This window comes from Oryx dammah, unplaced genomic scaffold (genome assembly GCF_014754425.2).
Source record: "Oryx dammah isolate SB20612 unplaced genomic scaffold, SCBI_Odam_1.1 HiC_scaffold_9, whole genome shotgun sequence".
NCBI lineage: Eukaryota > Metazoa > Chordata > Mammalia > Artiodactyla > Bovidae > Oryx > Oryx dammah.
In genome coordinates this window covers 55,661,831-55,680,326 of record NW_024070193.1, presented here as the reverse complement: position 1 = coordinate 55,680,326, position 18,496 = coordinate 55,661,831, and the positions used below count along the sequence as shown (strand labels likewise).

The 18,496-nt window shown below is 39.4% G+C and overlaps 1 protein-coding gene across 10 annotated transcripts in view; it reads left to right on the top strand.

Annotated features, from left to right (window-relative positions):
- RBMS3 (RNA binding motif single stranded interacting protein 3) overlaps positions 1-18,496 on the top strand; it is an 820,638-nt gene that overhangs the window by 735,670 nt on the left and 66,472 nt on the right. For 7 of the 10 annotated variants that reach the window (XM_040246332.1, XM_040246338.1, XM_040246333.1 and 4 more), the window contains 2 exons: positions 8,200-8,310; positions 15,778-15,825. In XM_040246332.1, the coding sequence (XP_040102266.1) occupies positions 8,200-8,310; positions 15,778-15,825 (159 nt within the window). The remainder of the gene's footprint in view (positions 1-8,199; positions 8,311-15,777; positions 15,826-18,496) is intronic. The other 3 variants (XM_040246336.1, XM_040246341.1, XM_040246337.1) reach the window with 1 other exon arrangement.

Here is an 18,496-nt window from a genome sequence, read left to right as displayed (position 1 = left end):
AGCCGCGTGTATACATCCGTCTCCTCCTTCTTGAGCCTCCCCCAGCCGCCCAGCGTGGCCCCCTCTCAGCCGGGCAGAGCGCTGCGCTGAGCTCCCTGTGCCGTGCGGCAGCTCCCCACCGCTCTCTGCTTGCACGCGTGGCCCGGCTGCCCTCAGTGCGTCCCTCCTGTGTCTGCATGCCCATGCTCTACGTCTGCACCTCTGTCCTGGCTCCTCAAATAGGCTCATCAATACCATCTTTCTGGATTCCATATACATGTATTAATACACAATATTGGTTTTTCTCTTTCTGACTTATTTCACTCTGTATGACAGGCTCTCGGTTCATCCACATCACTACAGCTGACTCAGTTTAGTTCCTTTTTATGGCAGGGTAATATTCTATTGTATTAATATATATGTACCACTACTTCTTCATCTATTGATGGACATCCAGGTTTCTTTCACTTCTGAGCTACTGTAAATAGTGCTACAATGAACATCGAAGTACATGTGTCTCTGTGACTTTTAATACTGCATATTTTAATAAAACATTTCTAATGAATGGCAACTGAATCAAAAAAAAAACATGAAATTAAGATTTATAAGACTGTAAGGGAAAAAAACCTCTATTTTCATGGTTAATAGACATACTTTCTTTAGGTAAACAATGTACAAAACTCTTCTAAATTTACTTTGTAACAATGGAAATCAGCCTACTTCTAAACATGTTACCCCAAGCCCACAAGTATACAATCTTAGGTAGCAGTTCCAATGTACCAATCAAATCTAATTTGTCTAAATTTAGAAAAGAGAAACCTAGCTCTAATTAGCTGTGTTTCCAAAATGATTAGGAATATAAATTTAAACTCAAAAATAACCATATAGACACTATATAAAGTTACATAATATAAAGTCAAATAATAGTTCTATTTCCTTTTATTGATAAATCATAGAATTTGGGCAATTGATTTAAATGTCAAGTTAGGATTAGGGTTAGGATTTAAGAAACTGGTTTATATCATAATCTCAGTATACAATCTAAGAGTTGCTGTTTAATCTCAGTGTACAATCTAAGAGTTGTTGTTTAATCTCAGTATACAATCTAAGATTTGCCATTTAATCTCAGTGTATAATCTAAGAGTTGCTGTTTAATCTCAGTGTAGAATCTAAGAGTTGCTGTTTAATCTCAGTGTATAATCTAAGAGCTGCTGTTAGTTGCAGGGAGCAGTGAGTAGATGTATGTTTTGTGCCATTTTCTGACGACTGCAATTTCAAATCTTTCCCATTTTGTGTAAATGGAGCTTATGAATATGTATGTGTGTACCCGGATGTCTGAACCCTAGCACTCACGTGTTTGGCTGGATAATTCACTGTTGGGGCAAACTGTCCCATTTGCTGTAGGGCATTCAGCAACACCACGGGCCTGTGTCGGTGGCCCCCAGTCTGACAACTAAAACTGTCTCCAGTCATGACCTAATGTCCCTTCTAGCCACTGCAGAATAGCCCCTTGGTGAGGACCGCTGGTGCATGTGCAGACACAAATACTTCTTAATTTAATGATTTTCATGAGTATGCTATGGTGGCTTTAGTAGAACTTTTGACTTCAAATGAATTTCAGATCTCATCTCTAAGGATGTAGTGGCTGAATATATTAATAAATGTACATCTACATGAGCAAAACCATGGTTTTGAAACTGAACTGCCCCTTGTGAGGACAAGATCTTTCATAATCTTTGGACTGCACCACTTTGACTGTTAATCTCAAAGTAGCATTTCTAAGTAGCTTTTAAGCATATATTACATTCCTCATCTACACAGCACCGCAATGCTCTAAATGGACAGCCTGAACAAGCAGATGTAATTTCAGCCTTTCAGAATGAACAATCTAAGTTCTGAAAGCTGGTCAATGTTCGCCATTTTTAATTGTACTGACAATTTGTGGTACCAGCATATAAAATTAATTCCCAAACACTGTTTGAGTATCTACTGCATGTAATTCCTAATTGTAGGAATTACAAAAGGTGTGTATAAGCATAACCCTCACCCACTTGGAAAGTACATTGGAAGAAGCAAGTGGAGAAAAATAAAGGGAAGGAAGGGGACTTCACTAGTGGTCCAGTGGTTAAGAATCCACCTTCAATGTAGGGAATGTGGGGGTCTGATCTCCGGTCTGGGAACTAAGATCCCACTTGCTGTGGGGCAACTAAGCCCATGTGCCACAACTACTGAGCCCACACACTTTAAATAGACAGACCATGAGCCACCACTATGCCTGATGCAGCCAAAAATTAAATAAATATTTTTTAAAATGAAAGGAAGGAAGGATAAGGGCTAACATGGGTTCCTCAGGGCAGCCTGGCTTTCCCATGCTCCCAAATCTCTAGCATTTTTTGGAGATCATTCCAAAACACTTCTGGTGGAAGTCATATCTACCAGCTTTGCCACAGTTTTCTAGGTTTCACACACACACGCACACATGCACACCGCCCTCTCCAAGTTGGAAACTCATCAACATATTTGAGGATGATTCTGAGGATGGGGAAGTGAAGTGAATTGAAGGGAAGTTGCTCAGTCGTGTCCGACTCTTTGCGACCCCATGGACTGTAGCCTACCATGCTCCTCTGTCCGTGGGATTCTCCAGGCAAAAGTACTGGAGTGGGTTGCCATTTCCTTCTCCAGGAGATCTTCCCAACCCGGGGATTGAACCCGGGTCTCCCACATTGCAGGCAGATGCTTTACCATCTGAGCCACGAAATCTTTCCCAATCCTCTTTTTTTCTCTCCCCAAGCACCTTCTTAAACCCATCAAGCACTCCTGCAGACCAAACAAAACCCACACCAAAATCAACAAATGAAAAGGTGTGTCTCACCTTTTCTCTACATACGTAACATGGAGTGTCACGCACTCATATCGCAGGGCAATACATTTGGATAACTGGTTTCCAAGTTAAGTGAAAAGCCTTTAAACCACTTTTATTATGAAAGCATCATTACTACTAGAATGGTATGTGTGAGCATATATCATTTTCTGTACTTGTGCTCACTCAGTCATGTCCAACTCTTTGTGACCCCATAGATTGTAGTTGGCCAGGCTCCTCTGTCCATGGGAATCTCCAGGCAAGAATACTCGACTGGGTTGCCATTTTCTCTTCCAGGGGATCTTCCCAACCCAGGAATCAAATCCAGGTCTCCCGCATTCAGGCTGATTCTTTACCGTCTGGGCCACCAGGGAATCCACTTCCCAGGGGCTAAAAACAGTCTGGTGTACACAAACCCCACTAGATATTTATTCTAGAAATCCTGAAAACTGAGAGGCAAAAAGCACATAGATGAGAAAGAAGACAAATCACTTTAAATCACCTTTTTTAAAATCGTGTTGAATGATTACTGCTAACAAGTCCTATGGTTTGGCAGAAGTGACTATAGGAAAAGATCACAATACAGGCTGTAAAGATGATTTTTTGAAGGAACATAAAGATCTGTTTCATATTCTTTTCCATTATGATTTAGCATGGGATATTGAATATAATCCCCTGTGCTACACAGTAAGACATTTTGTTATCCATCCTATATATACCAGTTTGGACTGAAACATTTTGACCTGAGACACCTAGATTGGACAAGAGAGAAAAAGAGGGTGATATTTCCTTTCCTTTTTTTTTTTTTCATCTATGTTAACCAATACATTTTCTATCTTTTATTTTTACATTTCTGTGATTTCAAATTCAAGGCTCCCTAAGATTCCCAACAGAAAGGATTCTTAAATGTGCCCCAACACAAGACAAACTGATCAAAGAGAAGCACGTCAGGTCATCAGACTGAGGCCTGAATTATTCAGATAATCGCCCCATTTCAGCTCATCAAAAATGCTAGCTTGACCTCTTTGCATTTTTAAACAGGATGTAATCTAATTATTACACAAAGGCTCATGCCCTATCACAGGATTGGTTTAAAACAAATAATTGAAACTGCGTTGAAACATGTATACTATCATGTAAGAAATGAATCGCCAGTCTATGTCCGATGCAGGATACAGGATGCTTGGGGCTGGTGCACGGGGATGACCCAGAGAGATGTTATAGGGAGGGAGGCAGAAGGGGGGTTCATGTTTGGGAACGCATGTACACCCGTGGTGGATTCATGTCAATGTATGGCAAAACCAATACAGTATTGTAAAGTAAAGTAAAGTAAAAATAAAAAGAAATAATAATTGAGAAACAGCATAAATAAGACCCAAGTGTTTGTAACACTGGCTTATATAATAGCAGTTAATAGAGAGCACTTCTCAAACTTCAAGGGGCATCAGAATCATTTGGAGAGCTTTTTAAAACACTGATTTCAATGCCTGAAGCCTAGAGATTCTAATTTAAATTCTTAATCATACTTGGAGTGGCATTGGCCCAGAATATTGGCAATCACAGGAACATTCATCCACATAATTCTCATTGTAGGCCATATCTTGGCATTATAGGATTTAAACCTACATTGTGTGTTCTTTGATGGGAAAGAGACTTGCTGGTATTTTTCCCAATTTGCCAGTGATCCCGTATTTCCATTGGAAAATTAAAACATTGTTGAACTCTCCTAGACTTAAAATTTCTTTCAAACATTGGCAGGAGGTTAACACCACAGATGCTTTTCTGGCCTCAGTTCAGATATGTTTACTCCACATCAATAATCTTTGGAAACTTTATCCAAATTCCTGTTGAAATTATTTATTTCAGAATTAGGGCAACCAGCTCCACCCTACATCTCTTTAGTGTGAGCAGCTCTGTTTTGCAGAGGAGGAGGCTAAACAGACCAGACATTCCTGTCAGCTGTCTGTTCGTTGTGCTTTTTAGTAGAATTGCAGCATGTTGCAGTATTTTTCTTTGCAGCTTAAACATTGAGCAAACCCAGACATCCAGAGATGCTGAAATGGAAATTATGTTTCTTTTTGCTTTGCATTTCCCAAGCAAACTCATTCAGACAGCACATCCTATACATTTGAATAAATGAAATTACCTTTAATGTGTTTGCAACATCTGTCTATGGCTTAAATGCATCTGATAGGAAGGGATTTGACAGTATATTTAATGAGGCATGATTATAGTTTTGCCTTAACAACCATAGATTTTTCATTTCCTTTTTTGTTATTTTTTTCTCCCCCATTCCTTTGTATCTTACATAATACAGAAGAGATTCCATACTTGAACTGTAGTTGATGAACACAGTGGCTGGCAAACCCCACTCTTTGTTATAGATAACCAATACTTCCTACTCCCTAAGTTGTCTATCCCCAGTAAAGTTACCATTAAGACAATGTGTTTCCCCAAGGGGTTCCTGTCTACTATTTCCAACTTACTCACTGCTTGTAAATATCTTCCAGCCCGTGAGACTCTTAAGAAATGTATGATCTTAATCATTTGTGGGAATCCTGAATTTCTTGAACATTTTTACTAAATCGGAACAAGACTATGAGTCCTAAATACCACACCCCCCTCTAAGAAGCCTTAGTTTTTCATTCATTTTATTCGCAGTAACTGGCCTGGTTAGGATTGTTTCCCTTACATTGTCTTCCACTGTGTGCCGAGTGCTGTTATTTCCAATTCTAAATGATGACACAGCCCTCCCCAGCCTTCCCTTTGATTGTCAGGTTTCTGGTTTATACACAGAAGCAGCACTCTGTGGCATCTGTCACCAAATGAGTCCCCGAACACTCTTCATGAAAAGATTCTCTAAAGAGACCAGACAGTTCTTCCAAAATTAATTCCAAATGCAGGCAGTCAATCCTGCTACACTTATCATGCACAGATTTTGATTTACCTGTCACAGACTCATCTTATCCCATTTACATATTGCCACCACCAAAAAGACACAAGACTACCTCTCACCCCACTGGGGAGTGAGGTCACCCCTAGGGCATTGGGAAGAAACTATCCTGGCCAAACATAATTCGGCCCTTATCTCTGACTTATGACGAACAATTCTTTATGTGACTAAAGCAGGCCGATTAGAATTGTGGGGTTCCCAGATTGTCACAGGTCAACTGTATGTCAGAACCTCAAGGGGGAGATATTCTAGAATGACAGCCTAAGTCTCAAGTTCAAGAAGAGTACTGAAGTCTTGCGCCTGCTAAGGATTATAATGTTGTGAAAGTGCCACTTTTAGGTTGGAAAAAACATTTTAGGACTTATCTTAACTCTGAAATTATTCTAGAGTTTATCTTTAAGTGATTTAAGAACATCTTAGTTCTTCTTGAAGTATTTACTGATGAAAAGTGAAAGTGTTGCTCACTCAGTCGTGTCCAACTCTTTGCTACCCCATGGACTATAGGCCACCAGGCTCCTCTGCCCACGAGATTCTCCAGGTAAGAATACTGGAGTGGGTTGCCATTCCCTTCTCCAGGGGATCTTCCCAACCCAGGATTGAACCTGGTTCTCCTGCATTGCAGGCTGATTCTTTCTTTACTATCTGAGCCACCAGGGAACACCAGTTACTGATAGTTTGGTACAATAAATACCTGAAATAAAGGCTAGTATGTTATTTATAAGGAAAAAATAAAGATGCTTTTGTTAAATTCAGGCAGCCGGAAGAAAAAGTGATGTGTTTGTGAATTACAATTAAGTAAGAGCTTATCTCTCCTGAGAAGTATGCTGATGAATGACAGTTTCTGGAAGCATCCAGGAATTCCAACAATGCAAGTGCATCTATTTACAAGCCACAGATTAGAAAATAACATATTTGGTTTGATTGATTCTAGCTCAAAAGTCCAAATGTTTTTGAGAACAAACCTAGCTCTGTATATCAATCATTTAAAAATATATGGTTTGATTTCTGTTTTCCTTTTCTAGTGAGGAGGAGGAGCCCATAGGAAGGCTGAGTGACAGCCTGATCCTTTACCAGCCACAGTCAGAGAGCTAGATTTGGATAATATTGTGAGAAACTGATTATTCTGAGCCAAGGCATTTTAGGACATGTTTGCTTGTGGGTAATTACTTTAGGTGCTGAGATCCTGTCATCCATATGAACCTGTCTGTCCTATTTTTATTTCTCCAAAATTTTTACTTATAGGGGAAAAAGTCACATAGTGAGAAAAATCAAGTTTACAGAAAAAGTGACATTCAGCTCCATAATCATTTTACTACTCAGTTCAGTTCAGTCACTCAGCCGTGTCTGACTCACTGGATGTTTAAATGGGCTATTTTAGCATGAGCTTCTGCCTTTATTAACACCTTTAAAATGAAGCATTGGAATTAGATAATCTCAAAAATTCCATCCAACTCCAAGCTTTCAATTTCTTTTTAAAAAGATTGTTCCATTCTCTGTGTGTGTTAGTCGCTCAGTCGTGTCTGACTCTTTGCAGCCCCATGGACAGTAGCCCACCAGGCTCCTCCATCCATGGGACTCTCCAGGCAAGAATACTGCAGTGGGCTGCCATTCCCTTCTCCAGGGAATCTTCCCAACCCAGGGATCAAACCCGGGTCTCCTGCATTGGAGGCGGATTCTCTACTGTCTAAGCCACCAGGGAAGCCTAAGTTAGTCAATTAAGGCAGAATAGAAGGAGAGAGGAAATTAAGAGAAGGCAGTGTGGCCTGGCTCTGCGCTTCACAGGCCATGTGACACTTTAGGTATGGATGGAAGCTTTTTTAAACGTCTATTACTTCTCGCATTGCCGACAGTTATGAAAAATCAAAAAGCACATTCTAGATGGAGGCCCTTCCTAACACCTGATGAAACACTTGATATTTTTGCATTTAAAAAAACTTTAGCTGTGTTGCATTTGACCAGCATTGAACAGAGTTCTGTGTTTTCTGTCTTGTGTCAAAAGCACAGATAGAGAAACCAAAGTAGGTCAAAAGATGAGGAAAAGATATGGGAGATAGTAACTCTGATGTTTATAACATTACATTGATTTTCATATGTCCTTTCAAGATATCTGGGAAGCCCAGGTGGACCAGCATTATTCCCCTGGTGGAAGGTTGTACTGACGTGATCAAGAATTATCTATATAAATCATGGGTAAATGATAGAAACTAAAAGTCTTACTCAGTATCAAGAGAAATATTTATATTCTTTTATATTTAGAGAAACACAGGATGGATGGATATGAAATCATATGGGGTTCAAGTAGCCTTTTCAGGAAGAAGCACATGTGATGTTAATGCAGTTTACTATTTTTATTAAGTTTCCCACGTTATGAGACATGTTTTCAGATGGACACTGTGTGTGCTTGTAGGGTGCTGTGATTACGCCAGCGATGGACCATCCGATGTCAATGCAGCCAGCAAACATGATGGGCCCCCTGACGCAACAGATGAACCACCTTTCGTTGGGCACCACAGGAACGGTGAGTTGCAGAGTTTGTTTCCTTTTGTTTCCTTGGATTTCATCAGTAAGAGGCAACACTTTCTGTTCTTACCGGCAACATCAGCAGAATGGATTCTGCTTCACTGAGGAACCCGCCTTTTATGTCCCCGTATGAATAAGCCACACTCTGCATGCACAGTTCTGGGGCACATGTACTCATATTGACAAGGCTGAAGGGTCTACTTTGCTGCACTTAAATTTGACTTACAGAAGGTTCTAAGGATGCCATGCCCCAGGTATGTCTGTTTTAGACCTTGTAACTGAATACACTGGAGCGTAGTTTTCCTTTCTCAGATGTTTATGATCTCAGCTCACAGCAGCTCCAGATTATTCTCAAGAGGCAAGCCAACTTTGATTATAGCTAATACACGGGGCTTTTTATTTGCTTTCAATGTTTATAGCAACAAAATGTAATTGAGAACCTCACATAATTGATATATTTTAATCTTTCTTTCCAATATGTCTACACAGGTGATGCTGAAAAAAAAAAAAAAAAGGAATCTAATGTTCCTGATGTATTTATAGGTCAGGAAGTTTTTGAATAGCCATGATTTTTTCTTAGGGAACAAAGTATATCAAGAAATGTCCATTGCAGCCTTACCTTTGTATCAACAAGGTATTTGAAATCATTGGCAAAACTTTGTTTTTTAAAAAATCTTTTCAAAGACAGTTCCCCAAGGGGTCAAGATGCAACATGGAATATTGCAACTTTGTTAATTATAGAAACAAGAAAAACTGTGAAACCAATCTCCCCTGTAACAGTTTTTATTTCTCATAAATGTTAATGCAGATAATTTTGTTATTTTTAAAGAAGAAGAAAAACAAGACGTATCTTCTGAGTGAGACAGCTTCAATACTGTGAGACAGTCGCCTGGTCTCCTGGTCCCTCTTCATATAGTTGAAATATTGAGCACAGGGATCTATAAGCTATTTAGCCATAAGCCTCTATGACTTTGTATGTCTCATAGTCACCATTCCTGTGATTCTGCTCAATCACACTGACATCATCTCCAAACACCCATGTACACTAGGTACATTCACTCTATCTTAGAGGTTTTACCTTAAAGCAATGGCTAGCTTACTACATAGAGATATTGACTCACAGGCTTTTGAGGATATAAGAAGCTTCTGACATGTCCACTGAGGCCTCAATAGTTTGTTCTAAGTAGGAGGAATGTCAATCTACCTAATGGAAAGAGTCCCATAGTTTCAATAAAGAAATTTAGTTGTTTGACATAAAGCACCCACCTGGAAGGCCTCCGTTGCTGAACTTATGAAACGCAGTCGCTGATACCTCGTGTGTCTGAAGGCTTAGACTCAACCAGATGATTCTTTAGGTTTCTGAACCAGACTCAGTGAACAGTATTGACTTAATAAGAATGATTGTAATATACAGTGGAACTATATGTTCTGTATTTTCCAAGTCACCTGTAATTGTGTTATCATACTTTCATAATTTAAAAAAATAAAAGAGATATAAACAAGTGAAAAAATAAATAAATAAAAGTCATGTCTATGACCACGTTTCATTCTGCAGCATGGCTCAGCTAATTTTCATTAGGGATGAAGAATTTAAAGATGCTATTTCTGTAGCTTTCAGCAATGTGTGAATTTTTTTTTTTTCCAGTCACTTTGCTCATTAACAAAGCAGATCCCAGGACAGTATTGGAAGGCTGAAGTTTCTCATGCCCTACTATTGATTTCCATTTCCCCTCCTAAATGTCCATAAATTATGAATAAATGAGCTAATACACTTTTACTATAATCTAATGACAAATCTGATAAGTGGGGAGGATTATAATGCAAAGCATAAAAAGAAAACACGTTTAAAATTCTACTCATTGGAATCAGAAGCAAAGCCTGCTGACTTCCTGAAATGCAAATTTGGAAACTAGAAAAAAAATGTTAATTGAGAACATGACTGAATCCTTTCAGCAACTGAAAAATAAGCTCAATTATAGAGAATGAATTCACAATTACAATAGTTATTGATTCTATACTGTATATTATGACTAGTATTTGAGCATTTTCAACAAGAACACAATTTTGCCCAGCTGGCAATAGCCAACTTATTCAATAATGATATATATTCCTTCCTTTCTTAGAAAGCAAACGTTTAAGCATGTGGCTTATATTTAACATCAAATTTCTTCTAGCTTTTAAAAAAATTTTTTTTCTCCTCCACATTTGTACTAATGCTTAAATACATAATAAGCTTTGTATAAATTGTTGTTTTAGTTTAAAGTTTCATAAGGTTCGGAAAAGGCAGAGTACAAACAGTATCAATTTGTATATTTATTCCACAAAATACCACTGACGATGCTGAGTGTCCAGCATGAAGTTATACTTGTTTCTTAAGCTGTCACTCTTTATTTTGATATCATAGATTCATTTAATCTAAATTTTTGATTGGCATTTGAAGTCGGTCTTATGCAATTAAGTTGATTCTCTTTAATCAAGTTTCACCACCTTATTACGTATTTTCAATACACTTAATCCATTGCTGGGAAGGTGGCCCGATGTCATGGAAAGAATAGTTGGTATTGAAATTAAAGTTGAGTTTAAAACCTACCTCTACCCCTTATTAGCTGTGCATGTTCAGGCAGATTACCTAACCTCTCTGAACTTTTACTTTCTCTTTTGCAAAGTGGAAGAATAACACTTATATCCCAGAGGTGTTGTGAGTATCAGTGGGATGAGATATGTAAACATACGCAATACAGCGTGTTGCCGCCCAGCAGATGCTTCTCAGAGGAGCCACACCCCCACTCCTCTTCCTCCAGTGGCTTCTAACTTGTGGGAACTGAGTCCAGGTCACCAGAAGGACGTCGGACACTGTCGAGTCCACAGTTCAACTCACTGGCTTCTCTGTTTCATTTGATGTAACTTACTTTTTTCCAGTTTCCACTTCCATAGCTTCTAACATACTCTTTCAGGCTGTAAACCCCAAAGGTCCAGAGACCAGCCAAGTCACATTAATGAATAAAGCTGATTAAGCCCAAGCCCCAAATCCTGGCAATATATCATCAAATTGGTCCATATTTACCTATGTCACAAATAGCTGTGTAATATAAATACACACAATACTGGAAATCATATTTTAAATTAGAGATATTTTTGAGTGCAGTCCTCATAACAGCTCTGCCTGCATGTTGGATGAGTAGCTAGCAAGACGCTGCCTCTGGCAGCCAGGAACACAGTTCCTCTTCCAAAGAGGACAGCCAGACCCAATCCAGATGCTGTAACCACATGGGCATACAGACCCCAGATGGCTCACCTACTAGTTCTTGGAACTAGATGAGCTACCTCTCTGGATGTCAATGGGAAATCTCCCTGCATTTGAATCCTGGACCAAGTTGGTCCTCAGAGCTCTCAGTTGGTGACCCCTGCCCAAGGGTTTCTTGGTTCTCCTCTCACCTCTCCAGCCACTGCTTCCTCTTTTATTTCTTAGGCTGATGGGTAGGTTTTTAAACTAGCTCCTCATTCATACATGGTTTCCTTAAGCAAATTCTTCTACCTCGATGGCTTTGAACTCTGCCTTCTATGCCAAAGACTCTGCTATCTGAGTCCCCAGGGCTAAACTCATCTCAGAATTGTAGCCTCATTTTACAGCACTTGCTAAATATTTCCATGTGACCCTCCCCTCCAACATCTCGAAGTCAGCACAACACAAAGGAACCTCCTGAGCTTCCTCCTCACTGACCCTTCCTCGTATAGGGCCCCACTCCTATTCCCCCTCAAGCTGATCCTGTGACCACTCACCCCAGAAGTCCAGCATTATCCCCAGGACCCAGCATAGACCCTTTTCTTCTTAATCCCCACCACAGACAGTTACTTTTCAAGTCCCGCAGACGTTTGTCAGTTGCATCCTCACCTCCACATCCTAGAGTCTCCTCCCTGGGCCTCAATTAAGTGTAATAGTCCCCTAACTCTTTTTCCTGTTTCCCATCTCAACTTACTCCATTCCCTGCATATTGCCACAGCCAGGCAACCTGAAAGTCTTCCACTGTGTCTTTCTCCTACTGTTATTTTCCAGAGGCTTTCAGACATCTGAGCTCACTGAAATTCTGCAAAACAAGATGTGAACAGGGATATGCCAAGATTTAGGCAGGAACCTCAACTCCAGACATAGTTTCCAAGGGCAGAGCAGAGAGGTCCAGGGAATAACCCAAGTAGGCAGGGTTCACTGCTGATAGGACCTGGAGCTACAGGAGAACTCTCCATTTTCAGAAGGAGAGCCTGACGCTCTGTCCCACTTTCTTTCCTAAGATTCCTGGGTAACAGCAGTATACTGAGTCAAAAACCTTTTCATTTTCATAAAATTAAATATATTTGGTCCCCCAGAACCCCACATGGTGAAATGGATGCCATGTAGTTTAATTAACCATTCTCCTACCATTTGCCACCTCAAATGTTTATCATTCAGTTCCCTTCCTCTTTTCTAAGCTGGACAGAATCTGCAGGCCTTAAAAGAAAAATGAATTTTATGCAAGCAGTGTAACTGTTTTATTCCAGGGCTCTGCTGACCTTGAAGAATTTTCTAGCTTTTTCCGCTTTTGTTTATTTTTTGTCACAGGATTCCCTCAAGAACCAAAGCCCTGTTATCCATAATTTCTTATCAGTCTATTGTAAGCTTTAGCAGAAACCACTGGGGGTTTTACTGTTATGAGAACCTCCAGATTGCATGACAATCTTGTTTTACAAGTTTCTTATCTCCTTTTCATTTGTTCAGTTGGTGGTCACCAGTGGCTTCCAATGTCACCAGAATCTGTTAAAAGAAATAAAAAGGTTTTGTTCCTCAGGCTCCTTATCTGCAGTTCTGTTGTGTCTGCAAACCACTGGTGACTTGTGACATCATTGGATTCTGGTGGTGTAACCCTAGCTGCACAGAGAGATAATCTTGTAATTGTTCTTGACTTGTTCAGCACAGTTCTCTCACAGTTTTCAGTGGCATCATCCTTCCCATAATGCTTTAAATTCTTTCAATTATTATCCAGGAATATAAGCATTGAGGCAGAGTGGTAAAAACCAATACATGATGTTAAATGGACTCACGATTAGGAAACAGTATCATAAATTTGTAAGTGGTCATGAGTACATCTCCTGAGATGATTTTTCAGGAAAAGTATCAATCAGTTAAAAATGGTTATACAAGAAAGAAAGTATGGAGGAAAGGGAATAGCTTTTAAAAATTTGTTTAGTCTTATGGTAAGACAAGTGAGGTTTTGAAGTTAGTCTTACAATGTAAACAATAAACAATAGGCGTTATAGTAAGGCAAGCTTTCACTGTTTAAAAAAGTGGATTCTGAATTCCAAAATAAACTAGCAAAAAATACAAAATTCCCAGTATATAAAATGCCAAAGAATGTGATCAGATAGTTGATAGAGGAGGAAATAGAAAACAAAAAAAATATGAAAAATAATTAACTGAACAGTAAATTTATCCAATACACACAGACACACACACACGGCACTCATTAAATAAAGTTATTAAAATAATGCACATCGCTGACAAAGGTGTCAGGAGATACATAGTCTCAGTCATGGTACTCTGATGGTAGGAATCCAAATTTACAAATGTGCAAGCTGGAGAGCAGGGTAGGCCCACAGGACCCATCATAAACACTTTCTTCCCCAACCCAGTGGTTATAGTTTGGAGCACTATTCTATGGAAATATTCTAATATAACAGAAACTATATCTTAAAAATATTCAGCCCATTGTTCATTGTAATATTTAGTAAGGAAAGATGATTAAATAAATCATAGCCCATCCATAAACCAGAATGCAATGCAGCATGAAATTATAAGCATATAAAATAATTAGGAGAAGGATTATTTCTCATGTTCAATCAAAAGAGCAGGATGTAAATTTGCACGTGTGGAATATAGTATCAACAATGAAAAAAATACTTGTGAAATAAGGCTGTAACAAATACAAACAAGTGGGATGGTTTCTGAGTGGTGGGATTAGGGAGAGTTTCTATTTTAATCATGATACTTTTCTACACTCTCCAAGTATTCAACAATGAGTATGACTTTTTTTATCAGTTTTGAAATGTTATAAATATGTTCTTGGAAAATGATTAGTGTCACACTCTTGTTTGTAGACATAATATGCAGTTAGTTTTTTTAAAGATACTTAGAATTTTACTACCACTATTAATAAAATATTTGGAGATCCTTTGAAAATGATGTTTATAGATTCCAGATTTACGGATTATAATCAAGTCACTGGGTTAACATAAGTGTTGTGAGAAACAGAATTACTTGTGCTGAAGGTTAACGTGCATTTGAATCTTTGATCAATGCTTGCTTGGCTGGCCTCGCATTGTTCAACTTCTATTTTCTCACACACCATTCACTCATGAGAGAGTGATCAACATTGTCATTTTGTGTCAGGGAGATGAAATGGAGAAACTTGAGATGGTCCAAATTAAGTGACAAATAGGTAGAAGAATAAAGTTCGAACGTTTGGTTTCTTAAATGGAATAATGATCATATGAATGGAACAATAGTCACGCCAGCACATCTATTTAATCTTGTTTGGGCAGTATATTTTGCAATACCTGATCCCTTTTACACAGCTTACCCCTCCAAAGTGAGCTGGGACTAAATGAGAACTGTCCATTTTTAGAAGTGGAGGCCTTGAGCCATAAGCCATGTCCCACTTTCCTATTTGAAGTCTCTGGCTAAAAAACTGGTATTAAGGCAAAGCCTCTATTTTATCATGTTATATTTGGTCCTGCATCACCACAAGTTTTGAAATGGATGTCTAGCTGTTTAATTAACCCTAATCTACTATTGGCACGTCTAATGTTATGATACTTTGGAAAAAGACAGCGGCCATTTGTTGAACAGATTCATTTCTATTTATCTCTGTCTTGATGATTCTAGCACATGAGGCTCCTTGGTCTTGACTGACCACGCCTGGGAACAGAGCCAGAGATAAATGGTCAATAACAAAATTTTAGCTTCAAAAACATGTCAGCCTCCAGATATTTGGGGAATGTGCCAATTTTTCACTTATTTCTTTTAAAATTATAGTTATTTATTTTGTTCTCCATGACTGGGTTTCATATTGTGCTCTCGGCCCCTTCCTGATGAGCAGCCTTGTGGAACTTTGGTGTCAGCCAGAGAGGGTACCAATCTCACGTTGATGACCCAAGGGAGGGACCAAAATTGCAAAAGAGGAAGATGACAATATTCTGGGTCAGACAATGCTGTCCTTGTAGTCACAAGGGGCCTAATGACATGTCCAGAGTGGTGGTTGTGGGGGACCACTGTGTCAGCTATCGACTAGGGGGTCATAGTGCCCTAGGGCTTAAAGGCAGGCACCTTAGGTACCACGTGACATACAGCGAGCACTTCCGAGTTGTAGAGCTAAGATACTATTTTATTTTCTTTTGGACTTCATTGCATTCTTTCTCATGCTCTTTTCATTCAAAGATTCAGTCCCAAGACAGGATTATGATACTCCACCAGCTGTTGTGTCAGGTAGGAAAATTCTAATTCCTTTAAGACTTCATTGGATGGGAGAGAGGGAGCTTGCTTGGTTTTCTCCAAGACTCTTTAAAGCAGTGATTCTCAAACACAGATGCTAAGTAGGCACTTGAATTTCAGTTCTGGGATGGGGGATTCGCATATGCGGTTCCAAAAAGAATATTTAATATTCCAATCCAGTTTGTGTATGGAAAATAAATATGTTGCTTTTGAAACAAAAAGTAAAGGCTCAAAGACTTTTGGTCTTGGAGTCTCTGTATCAGTGATTCTCGGTGTTGGGATATTCATTAGACTTTCTGGGAAGCAGGAGAAGGATATTTAGGTTAATCAAAAGAGGGCTCAGGTGAATAAAAATAATTTGAGAAGCACTGCTTTAGAGACCGGAATTCTTCTGAAATCAGAAAATCATCCCATTTTGCTTGTTCTGCACCCAGCATAGTATCTGACACATAGTAGGTGCTCAATATAATTGTTGAATGAATCAAAACTTCAAATCTGTTTCAAAATGGTATTTGGGATATTGAAAGAAAAGCTGCCAATGTTCCATGTTACTCCAAAGTGGCCGAGGTTGATCTGAGAATACATTAGCAGTGTCTTGAGCATTTTAATCAGTGATATTAAAGTTGCTCCATAAAATCCAGTAGTGCAGTTCATAATAGAGTATATGGATGTGAAGACATGGGTTTGAATTTTGAACTGCATGGATCTTCTTATGCTTTCATCTTAATTTTGAAGTTTGGTTTCTTGCAGAGAGGAAAATGGGCACAATTTTTCATTTTTGTTGATTTTAACTAAATAAAATACTGGCAGCAAAAAGGGCTTTGAGTTCTCTAATCCTTTGATGTGTCAGATGGTGAGGACATAAAATCTAAACCAAGAAAGGGCAATGGAGAGACAGCACAAGAGATGAAGGCCAGAAATAGAATGGGGGAACCCAGGGGGCAACAGAGTCTGGCAACCGAGTGATGGTTTTCAAGCAGAGAACATCGTGTTCTTGGCCACCTGGTTTGCTGGACCTGGTGTCTGCAGGATAATCCTTTTCTCGTGTCTTGTGGACTTGTTTGATTATGCTTATAGCTGAATACTCCTCTTAGAAGTTCAGTGGAGAAGCACTGACTTAGCTTTCAGCTGTGAAGTTACTTTGGTCCTCCTGAAAACCTCTGTAAGTTGCCGTTAATGAAAATATTCCATTACATCTTCACACACCTGTTTTATTTAGGATAGGGGACCCCTGAGAAGACACTTTCTCTAATGTGTTCAGCCTTTACTGTGCTTAACACGTGGTGTCTTTGTTTAACAAGAGTCATCTGCTCTCAGTACTTCACCAATAGTAATGAAAGACGCAAAATGGAACTTTCCTTCCACTAGAGTTTCCGATTTCCCTTTCAAGAACACAATGGCAAAGCAATGAAAACATCAAAAAGCACTTACCAGAGATGGGCCATGGGTCAGGCCCCACACAAATCAATTATGGCCAGACGTCAGGTGGCAGCTCTAGACTCAGAGTTCCCAGTTGGTTCACAGTCAGGCACCACCAAGAGCCCTTGACTAGAGAAGCGACTTCATCAGAGCAGTGCTCTGAGCAAGTTCATCTGGCGGTTTGGTGTGTGCTTGAGGAATAAGACACGCGTTACAGAGAACAGTCAGAAAGCTCAGATAAGATATCACTAGACTAAGACAAGTGCTAAGATCTCGGTGGAATACAAAGGGACTAAAACAGAAGTGACAGGAAAAAGAACATTTGGGGAGATTTTACAGTTGTTTTCTCCTGAGGAGACTGAGTTGGTGGTTTGACTTCTTGTACATATACACAGACTTCTTTGGCCTCCTTAGTCTGTCTCTAAATGAAAATAGACTTGCCTTCCTAAAATGTTTGTGACTTGTCTGGTGGGCACCACTCGAGTGACATTTGGAAAATGACCCATCCTTTGCCAAACCCTTCACCGTATCAGGAAAGTGAAACAGGCATAAGGTGCTGTGACATCCTCTTCAAATGAATCCAGTATGCTCGTGTTGGACAACATGAATTGTGATTGATTCCTGGCCATTGTAAGAGTCAGCTAAACTATCATGGCGCATTGGAGCTTGAGATATCTCTCTGGTAACCTACAGAAACAAAGCCCAACTTCAGTTTGTTCATTCAATGTATCAAACATTTGTTGACCACCCTCTGAGTGCTAAAATGAAGATTGGAAACTCTCAGAAATAAAGTGAATTCTGAGCTTGATTTGGAAGGATGAATATGAGTTTACCAGTTGAACAAGAGTGGGAAACATACATGAAACGTACAAGAAATGAAACTGTATCAGGTAATCAGATGACTGCAAGTCATTTGGTATTTTGGAGGGAAAAATGGTATGATGGCAGACACTGAATGGTGATCTCAGGGTAATCAGAGGAAACCTGATTTTCAGCAAGGACTCTTTCCTCTCTGAACCACATGCCACTTTGTTCTAGTATTTATTGAAAAAGTATGTATTGGAAGCACACCGTATGACAATCTATGTGTCGGGTGCTAGGGCTACAGCTTCCTTCTAAAAGTCTGAGGACCAATTAGGAAGTTAGGTACAGCAGTGTCATAAGTATTTCCATGGGGACAAATATATGATGTTTAAGTTTGTAAAATCTTCAATAAGATAACCGGGGCTCAGAATCAACTTGGGTC